At 41.7% G+C, this 11,145-nt stretch overlaps 1 protein-coding gene across 1 annotated transcript; it reads right to left on the reverse strand.

The window, feature by feature from the left end:
- Nucleotides 1-1,699: 1,699 nt before the first annotated feature.
- Nucleotides 1,700-10,605, reverse strand: ZR3 (Zim17-type zinc finger protein). Its single transcript, XM_077365567.1, has 5 exons — nucleotides 10,517-10,605; nucleotides 9,335-9,397; nucleotides 9,151-9,262; nucleotides 3,601-3,706; nucleotides 1,700-2,386 (listed from the first exon to the last, which is right to left on the reverse strand). Exons 1-5 carry the CDS (start codon nucleotides 10,603-10,605, stop codon nucleotides 1,896-1,898), a joined length of 861 nt encoding a protein of 286 aa, XP_077221682.1. The 3' UTR covers nucleotides 1,700-1,895.
- Nucleotides 10,606-11,145: the final 540 nt, after the last annotated feature.

An 11,145-nucleotide genomic window follows, 5' to 3' on the forward strand; every position in this document is an offset into this window, starting at 1 on the left:
TCTCTTCCATTCTCCGTAGCATCGGATCAGCTCTACGGTCTGGTCGGTCCAGTGACCTATTTCTCTCCACGGATTGGCTCGCCGCGGAGCCGGACTGGCTTTCCGGACTCCTACGATGAGGTCGGAGTTTTTCCTGTGGCGTGCGGTCTTCCTGGGCTTGATGCTTCGTACAGAGCGGGACCGTGATATCCGGCGGTGGTGAGGTTCTGTGTGGGCGTGCCTTGTTCTGGAGTGATGGACTCGCCTGGTGGAGTGGTGAGTCCGGTTTTCCTCGCCATGGCGCGTTGACTCTCCCCTGTGGGTATTTGACCTTTCCTGAACAGGTCGTGAAGCTTCTGGAGGGGGTTGGGGAGGCGCTTGGATCAGCTGCTGGTACTGACCGACGAGAGCGGTCATCTGCTAAAAAAGAGCTTGAACTTGATCCGGAGTAGGAGTATGATTGAGGTGGTCTGAACGAGCCGGACTTAGTTCGGCCGTAGCAGAATGAGCCACCACCTGTGAGGCGATTCGCTCACTACGAGTCCTGCGCGGTAGCGTGACTCGAGTAGCCCGCGCAGTCGGTACCCGGGCATTCTTCCGTCCTGCCATTTTGTATATAGGGGATTCGAATAGCCTTTAGTCCGTGGTCCCACGGATGGCGCCAATCTGTTAGGCCTAAAATCGGTAACAAATATGACAGTGACGTAAGAGCCGAGCTGGAGGACCCGAGAAACCGAGGTGAGGGAGCTGAGTAGCTGAGCCCTGCGTAAAGAGCAAACGAGGTCAGAATTACCAACCCGGAGTGTTACTCCGGACAGGCCCTTCGACACTCAAGTCAGTATGAGCATGAGTGCAGAGCTAGTTTAAGAGTGGTGGGTGAGAAGCTATTACCTTGTTTATGAGCTTTGGAAGCCCTTTTATAGAGGAAAAACGGGGGTAGTTGAGGAGTTATTACTCCAGGACAGGTGTTGGCCAGCGATAGGTTCGAGCTCACCCACTCTGCTGTAATTACCAAACTACCCCTGCTGACGCGGGGTCTGCGCTGGGCCATCCTTGGGCCACGTGTCGACAGCTAATAGGCTGCTGTTTTATACCCCATCACCTCCTTTACACTGTTTTCAAACAAAAAAACCTGAATTCTAAAATCTGCGTATCCAAACGGTATCCAAACGGTCCCCTAGCCTCCGAGAAGAAGCTGAGTTGATGTAAAACCGAATGAAAAATCGAGATACACAGAATTTCATCTAGAGAGAGAGAGAGAGAGAGGGGTATTTTACTTGTTATGAGAGAGAAGCCGAGGATGAGATGGTGCACGCACTCTGAGAATGAGAGGAGACGAGTCCGGTCGATCGAATTGAGACGAATGGGATTAGTCAATGTAGTGGCAATGAATGAGATTAAGGCCGACATTGAATACTAGCATGTTTTAAAATGTATATTTGAAATCAAAACTTCTCTTCTTATTTCATTAATTTGGAAATAATGAGGATTTGGCTCAAATCCGAATTCGGATGCCAATAAAAAAAAAAACGTGCCAAATGCAGGATTTGGATTTAGAAAACCAAATCCAAACCCAAGGGCTATCCAAGGTATTTGATTTGATCATTTGCATAGATCCAATGACATCACTAAATAGTGTTTGCTCGATCTTCTCAACGAATAATCATCATCCTAATTGTTAAAAAACATAACCAAATAAATATATACGACACATGAACACTGCAAATAGAATAACACATCCATTTTTTTTGTCAAAATTTTTACAGTCCTTCCTGAGCGACAAGTATTGGACCCCACTTTAACTTGCAGTCATTCTCTCCGAACTATGCTTCTCCAAGGTAGCTAACACAGAGCAATACATGCTATCAACAATTCTTCTCAACATAAAAACTCAGCCTTACCTTAGCGTTAAAAGATCATGAGGATCTCATCCCAGCCAAATCTTCAAGAGTTAGATTTAGGGAATCAATAGATCCTTTCTTTACTTCTTCCCCTCGAGCGGCCAAGAGATCCTCAATGCTCCCTGGTTCTCCAAACCACCCGAGCCGATCCGCAATCAGATGCAGATTGTTACAGCCCTCACAACGGGCCACCACCACTCCTTTCTCGTATGATTCACGGCAGGTGGTCTTCACTGATCTTGTTTCACAGACCTTGCAAGTAAAGACCATGGCAAGATCGTGTCGCATTGAGGTCCTTAAGTTGGACAGGGCTCTGTACTTCACTGAACTGTTGTTATCATCTTGGTTGAGCATTTTGTTTGATTGAGAAACTATTTCTGGTTCATGTGAGCAAGGCATGTGGTCCTCAACATCTTCATTGGCTTTGATAGTTAAGTCCCCATCTGTGTGGGTCCCTCTTTTGTCTGTGGTTACATGAAGAAATCTGCTTAGGCTCCAAGTAGTATCTGTAGAGGGAGGAAATGGCCAATAAATTGGTCAAGATAATACAAAATTTTTTTTTAAAAAAAAAAAAACAGCTACACCCAACTATGTAGTAAAACGAATGTTTTAAAATGCAAATGAGAGTCAGAATGCTGCCAAAGAAAATCCTTGTCAACTTGGCATGGCGCGATCGAGTACTCGATTGACACAGTCTAACTCGGGAGAATTAAAGGAGTTTTGATTGACTTTATAGGGGAAACACGAACTTGGACAAGAATGCGGCCAAGGTAAACGGGAGTCAACTCGGGAGTATAAAATGACACGGAGGAGTTTTGAAACCATGAGTAAAACCCCCCAGAGCTTGAAATAAGGCTGAAATTACCCTTGCCTCACAGTGGCATATAGGACAAGTAGCAATGATACTATGATAGTCATGAAGAGATCGCCAGTCCATAATCAGTCAAACATAACGGCAGTTTAGGCAGTTACCACATTTGAACAGGATCATCATGCAGTGTATTTCTGACATCTCTGATTCTCTACAACCAAATCATCCAAGAAATCCAAAGCTTCAAGCCCAACACAAGATGAAGTGCTGACTCTTATGCATTCACATCAGCAAAAATAATTGCAGAAATCAATTTGCCTTAAAAGTAACACCAAAAAAGTGACAGGAGTCTGGACATAAATGTTAGAAATGAGATTAGGGTTAGAGAAGAGAGGAAGAAGAAGAGGAGTGAAGGTTGGAAAGACTCCACTAGGGAGCTCCTCATGAATATGATGTATATATAGGCCCAAACTAGGGCAACAACATACAATGACTACAATACCCCTAACTAATACAAGTAATGTCTAAACTAACCTAATACATTATTCAACACTCCCCCTCAAGCTGGAGTGTATATACTATGAAGCTCCAGCTTGCTACAAAGAACTACGTCAACAACTAAAAAAAAGTACAAGAAGCTCATGCACATCCAGCTTGGTATAACACTCATCCTCAAGCTGGTGTGGTACATACATAATGAAAAACATAAAAAAAAAAACAAAGGCCACCATGAACAGCATCGAGATCAATGTCCATCAAAAGAGTAGCTCCCTTGAAGTAGCACAACAACGAGAGCGATCAAATAGGGCCTCTCCCTGAATGAGAGCACGACGAACATATCCGCACATCGAGGGCAATGGAGGCGCCATGGCAAGAACAGCTACAATTCAGCAAGCAAAAGAGGCACACCAAAGGTGCGCACAACGAACATTGGCGAAGCAGCACAACGCCAAGTGAAGAGGATAGCAACTGATGGGGAAACCATCGAAGACAAGGTCGACGGAGAAACTGTTGCCTGGAGAGAAGGGATAAAGAGAAAGAGGATAACCAACCAACGATGGGGAAACCATCATCTGGAGACTAAGTCGACGGCATGAACATCGTCACCTGAAAAGATAAGAAGATAGGAAGAGGATAACCAACCAGCGATGGGAAAACCATCGTCTGGTGACAACGTCGACGGCATGAACATCGTCGCCTGAAGATAAGAAGAGGAAGATAACCAACCAACGATGGGGACATCATCGCCTGGAGACAAGGTCGACGGCATGAACATCGTCGCCTGAAAATAGCATACCAACGATGGAGAAACAATCGCCCGAAAAGGAGAAGTCGACGAGAAAAGATAGTCGCCTGTAAGAGAGCCGACCAACGATGGATATGGAAGCCATCGCCCGGAAAAGGAGGGAGAAGATAACCAACCAACGATGGAAAAATCATCGTCTAGAAAGAAGGTCGACGGCATGAACATCGTCGCCTAATGAGAGGTCGATGGGGAAACCGCCGCCTCAAGATAACAAGATAAAAGGAAGAAGATAACCGAACAACGATAGGGAAACCATCGTCTGGAAAGAAGGTCGACGGCATGAACATCGTCGCCTAATGAGAGGTCGACGGAGAAACAGTTTCCTCGAGATAAGAAGAAGACAGGGAAGAAGATAATCGACCAACGACGGGGAAACCATCGCCTGGTGAAGATAAGGCATAAAGCCGGACAACACAAAGAGACATGAAAAACAAGACATGAAAACAAGACAACACTCCCTCAAGAAGACAAAGACAACACTAACATGAAAACACTGACAACACTAACAACACTCCCCCTCAAGCAAAGACAATAAAGTGGACAACACTCCTAAGAAAAGACACAAAGAACTACATGAAAACACTCCCCCTCAAGTTGAAGGTCAAATACCTTCAATTTGCAACGAAAAGAAGACAAACAAGGCACTACACCGCTTTCGGACATTTGATCAAACACTTGGTGTGCGCTGTAGAGAAGAAGAAAAAGGAAAGATGACAAACAAGGCACCACACCTCTCTTAGATCTTTTATCAAATACTTGTTGCGCGCCTTGAAGAACTACATAAAAGAAATAGAAGGTAATAGGCACCACACCTCTCTTAGATATTTTATACTTGGTGTGCGCCTTGAAGAACTACATAAAAGACATAGAAGGTAATAGAAAGAAAGAGATGATAAGAAGACGACAACAAAACAAGCACAAGAGAACAACAAGAAACAATACAAGATAACACTCCCCCTCTAGTTGAGGCCAAAGGCCTTCAACTTGAAACAAAAAGAACACTTTCAAGACACAAAACCCCTTTGAGACATTTCATCAAATACTTGGGGTGCATCTTAAAGATGAGATGAGAAAGACAAAGTCCATAGGCCAAAAAAGCGATAAGAGAAAATAAAGAGAGCTTTGGAGTGGGGGAGAACCCAAAATGGGTTTACACAAGTAATACAACCATGATTTTTGAGATATACGATAGAGGGAAAATGGGTTAAAAACGAAAAGGGTTTGAAGAAATAAAAGAGAAAGAGTGAGATTTCTAGGGTATAAAAATGTTTTTTTTTTTTTTTTTTTTTTTTATATTTGGGTATTGTAGCGGGTTACTGTAGCGGTTTACTGTAGCAGGGAATTGAGGGGTTAGGGGAAAGGGAAGAGGGGCAGTGGGAGGAGGAGGAGAAGGGAAGGACACAAGCGCGAGAGAGATTTTCTTGAAAAAAAAAAAAAGGGTTTTAAAGACAAGGAAACAGAGACACTACGAGAGAGATATTTGAGGGATTTGAGATTTGAAGGAGAAACTATAGAGAGATAAAGAGAGAAAAACGAGATACGAGAGAGATACGAGAGAAAGGGATGATGGCATGGAGGGAGATACTCTTCTTCTTTCCTTCTTGAAGGATCAGCCCATTGGCTCTGATACCATGTTAGAAATGAGATTAGGGTTAGAGAAGAGAGGAAGAAGAAGAGTATATATCTTCATGAATATGATGTATATATAGGCCCAAACTAGGGCAACAACATACAATGACTACAATACCCCTAACTAATACAAGTAATGTCTAAACTAACCTAATACATTATTCAACAATAAAAAATGGTAGTTATATTTCTACTTGATCTAGATAGTGGTCACATTCAACTAACATGGTCACAACTCTCAGCCTAAAGAAACATTCTCAAAGGAAGAAGCAAAATGTAACTGAACCTATGCATCCATCTTTCTACCCATATGTATAAGGAATACCTCAGTGATTATGACAATAGGGAACCCTTCATTTTTAGGAAAACAAAAACCAGGACGCCAACCAGCTTGCTGGTTTGAAAAGAGTTGTTCAGATGGGGCTTGTGGGATTATGACAATAGGGAACCCTTCATTTTTAGGAAAAAAAAAACCAGGGCACCAAGCAGCTTGCTGGTTTGAAAAGAGTTGTACAGACGAGGCTTGTGGGAAGATAAGACTCAGCTTTCCCATTTGATATCTTAGAAAATTTTAGTCTACCCTTTTGTGTGCTCCGGTAAGGGTAATTCTATTTATACTCCTAGAATCTGTTCAAGAATTCAAGCTACAAAAGAATATCAACATGCACACTACATAGAAGTCGGAAAAAAACGAAATGATTACTTCATGGATATATCCCATAATATCTCAATCTACCCTCTATGCACTTCTGTAACATAGTGTTATCCCATGTCTTCATAATCTATTTTGAACAAAATTGGCTTGAAGGATGCATTAGCAGCAACGCCACTGAAAAAGAAAAAAAAAAAGGACGGCTTCTGAGGTGTGTGAAGATGAATACTATCTACTAAGGACACACTTGGCAACCATGAAAAATATTCCCTTGAATATTAGTGGGCCAATTGTGAGTAATGGGCAAATAGGAAGGGACTTTGAGAGAGCAGTAGTGAGGGGAGAGCATGAAATGCCCAAAAAACAGAAAAAAATGCCCAATTTGAAGCATGGTATTTCTTTTCTGGGATTTTTCATGTTCTATCAACTCGTGCCTTCTCCCCAAGGTATTCAAGCTATCTTTGTCCGAACACACTCTAAGAGCACTTACAATGAAGTTGATGTGTAGGTAGAAGGTCCAATGTAATCCTTACATGCTACAAATGCTCATCCAAAGGCTTGTTGTACACTGAATATCATTAAAAAACTATGATTTAGTGGACACTTTGAATTTATTGCCGACACACGTGTCCTGCCGTGTCCGACACGACACCCTTGTCCACACTTATCGACACTCCTTCAGACACTTTTAGTTATTGCTAGAAGTGTTACACTTAATGTGGGCATGTGGACACATTTTTGTACCATGTCAAGTGTTACATTCAATTTTATTATTAAATATTGTGTTTACCTCTTTTATTATTAAGCCTTCTTTAATAATAAACTCTTTTTTTAGCTCTTCTTTAACTAATGTGTTGCTATATCCTCTCCCATAAGCGTAAAACCGTAAACAAAGTCTTATTTTACCCATGTCCCCGTTTTTAAATTTTGGGGGTTTGCAGTGTCTGACATTCCGTGTCTGTGTCGATAGGTGACACTCGTGTCCGTGTCCACAAATCATAGTTAAAAAACAAGAATGAACTTGCGTAGATGGGGTTAAAATACCTTGTTCATAAGACTTTGAAAAGTCAAAGGAGTGTTGCTCAAGCCGAAGGGCATAACCAAAAACTCATAGTGCCCTTCATCAATCCAAAAGGCTGTCTTTTGTATATCTGTTGGGTGTACCTAGATCTAGTGGAAGCCGAAATGCATGTCCAACTTAGAAAAATAAGCAGCGTCGTGTAGCTCGTCCAATAACTCGTCGATGGTGGGAATAGGAAACTTATCTTTGATGGTATCCTTGTTCAATGCACACTAATCTACACTTCTTTACCATTAGAACCAGGTATGAAAAAGAGCTAACACTGGGTTGAATGAGGCATGTGGCCCTCATTTCTTCGACATCCTTCTCTATCTCATCCTTCTGCACATTCGGATACCTATACGGGCACATGTTGACGGGTTGGCTGCTAGACTTAAGCGGAATGCAATGGTGGTGAGTTCTATGGCAAACCATACGGCTCCGTGAACGAGGCTTCAAACCCATAAAACAAGTCATTTAATTCCAGCTCGATTGGGTCATCATCCTCAATGGCCTGCCCAACAAAAATTTTAGCTATAGCCCCTTGTAGCGGCTTCCTTAGTAGGCGTGCCATATTCTTGACATCAACAAGTTGAACCAACTCCCACTTTGCACCACGTAGCACATGTCACCTTCCATTCACAAAAAATTCCATACAGAGTTGTTGGAAATCCCAAACGATTGGCCTTCTAGCCGATTCGTCAGCCTCCTCCAAAACTATAGGAGGATCGTCATCACCTTCCACCACTTTTAGGAAAAAAATTTCGTGCCTCTTGCATCAATGACCAATGTAATATCTGTGTCACAATTATAGCACAAGCCCTTAGATCGTCTGTCATCCATCTCGGACTGCATTAATCGACATAAGAGTGGTAAAGAAGTACTAGCAGAGGCTTAACACTAGGGTCACCCTGTGCCATAGGTCATAGGTTTTACAAAAACTCGCGAACATCTTGATACTGCATCCATGCTTTCTTCTTGGAGTAGTGCCAATCCAATGGTCCAGGTAATTGTACGTGGCTCGAAAATATGAACCCAAGCCTTGATGTCATCCCGGAGTCGGCTAATAAAACAACTCACACAAATTCTTCTCCGAGCCCTTGAGTTCGGTTGGCAAGATCTTCAAATTTCTTCTGATTTGCTTGACTGTCTGGGTCTGTGTGAACCTGGATAACTCTCCCATAGCATCCTCATAGGCGGTTGGACCAGATTGCACATATAACGCTTGTACAAACCCATCCCAACTCACTGTTCCCTTTGTTATTTTCAATCAACGAAACCACTAAAGAGCCTTGTCTTCGAGATGAATCAAAGCCAACGGTTCCTTCTGGCTGTGCTCGATTTGATTGAAGGTAAAGAACACAGTGGTATACCCATCCCTTAGGAACTTCCCCTTGGAAAAAAGGAAACTCCACCTTAGCGTGGTGAGTTATGAAGCACGGGTACTCTCCAGAGGCCCACGCACCCATATCGGGTGCATATTGGGTGCGGGTACGCCCAGGTACGCCATTGGGAGGATGAGGGCGTACCAGGCACACCTAGAACACCCGCACTCTCCGAAGGCCCTCATCATCCACCCTAGATGCATACCAAGTACTCTCCGGAGGCCCACACACCTGTATCGGTGATCTTATTGTTATTTGATTGTTCTCCAATTAAATTGTTTGAATTTTTTAACAAAATATTTAATTTTTTTATTTTTATAAATATATAATAAAATATAAAAATATATTATATTCAGCGTACCCCAAGCATACCCGTATCCTTTTTTTTTTTTTAAATCACATATCGTGTTATACTCGCACCCCATACCCGTATTCGTGCTTCAGACGTGGCGAGTTTGCTCCGCTCCTTGAAAATGTGTTGATGATTCACAGTTGGGCCTAGAAGATCCGGTCTGCTCATTGCCTTACGGACAAGACAGCTTCAAGGCCAAGTAATCATATGTGAGGTTCATGGCTACCATCATCTGATGACGTTCCATGAGAGCCATGACCTATTTTGGTTGCTTTCGCAAAGGTGTTTGATGGACTCCTCCACCCAGTTTGCCTCTTTCACCCTAGTCCCTTACGGCGTTCTTATCCCGTTCACAGCCTGAGGAGAACACTCAAATGTCAAGTTCAAGAGGAAGAAAATAAATAGAGAGCAAAAAAATCGCCTCGTCTAGGGGGGAGCTTTCATTAATTTTCAAAAAAAGGTCATTTTTATATCCCCCTTCCATCTAATACAGTTTTCTTCTTATTGCAAGCCTCCTAATCAGCAACTGCTAAAGATAGAATCCTACAAATTAGCTAAACATAGTTTCAAAAGCAATCTCCTACAAATTACCAATTACAAAAGATAGACTAATTAGCAACTAGAAAAGATAGGCTCCAACAAATTAGCTAGAACAGATTCAAATGATATTTAAAAGATATCCTCTCCTAGCCATGCACATGACACGAAGCAACACCGTGATGACTCAATACAAGAACCAATTCATGTCTTATACTCTACATAAAAAAATGATCTAAATCATTAAAGAAGACTATAAAGAACGATTATTTCATGAAAGACCCAGAAACTTCTTTCGAAGGTGATTGATTCCCCCACCCTGCTTCTTAGATTTCGCAGTCTCCGTTTACATAATGAAAGAAAAAGAAGTAATATTTTCCAGACTTTGTCCTGAAATCATTTCCTTATGGGTAAGAGATCATTGATTTTGAGATGAACAAGAATCCCAAGAACTTCTATTGTTTAACCTTTGGATTCCATTTGTCACACTTATATGTTTATAGGGTTTTTCTCAAGCGATATAAGGAAGAGAAAGATTAAAAAATGGAAAGATTTTAGGGCTAGCAAAAAAAACAAAGAAAATAAATGGAATCAATCTTACCTTTGAGAGGAGATAACTTAGAATGGTTTTGGCGAAGAATATTAAAAGAGAATCGACTCTGAAACAGACGAGCAGCCATGGAAATTCAATGCTCGCTTTCTGGTAGTGGAGACCTTGGGTTTTTATTAGAGGTCGTCGTTTCTGGTCCGTCTCGAAGAACCCTCTTATTTGTTACATTGAACCGATCTCGACCGTCCATCTAGGGGATACAAACGTACACGTCAATTGAACGTTGCCGATCATCTAATTGATGACCAGATGACATTCAAAGTACGGTCAAGATGCACCGATGGGGACATTTACAGTTGTGCCTTCTCTGGTACATGCACATTATATGGACGGTCAAGATGCTCCAAATGGACGATCACGATACTAAGAACGCTTACCGTCATTTTGTACGTCCTAACCTTTAATGATAAATCCAACCGTTTATTTACCAGGGCCAAAAAGGTCACAAAAACAATAAAAAATTGATGGCCACGTTAAAACAGTGGTGCATTTATAACCAAGCCTACCAAAATTGAGCTCTTTCTATGGTCCTATACAGCAAACCGAAATTTTGGAGAATTTCAGCCGAAATCCGGTAATGAAAAAAGAAAGTAATATTTTATTAATTTTGAATTTTATGCCGAAACTACCAAAATTTCGGCCATAATAAAAAAATTTTCAAAAATGCAATTTTCCAAAATTCAGGCCAAAATTTCGGTCTTAAATTTGGTAATTGCCAAAATTTGGATTTCAGAATTTCGGTTTGATAAAATTTAAAACCATGATCCATAGTAAGTCGTTCATTCAAGGGTCCCATCTTTTTATAGTGCAACGGCGCTATAAAAAAAGAAGAAGAAAAATAAACTTTTTTTTCCTGTCCTATTTTACAAGAACCGAAAATCCAGTATTATAGATTTTAAATAAGTAATATGTTCACCCCCTAT

The sequence above is a fragment of the Tasmannia lanceolata genome, unplaced genomic scaffold, assembly GCF_043159265.1.
Source record: "Tasmannia lanceolata isolate RefF3 unplaced genomic scaffold, GAP_Taslan_0.1 ptg000021l, whole genome shotgun sequence".
Taxonomy (NCBI): Eukaryota; Viridiplantae; Streptophyta; class Magnoliopsida; order Canellales; family Winteraceae; genus Tasmannia; species Tasmannia lanceolata.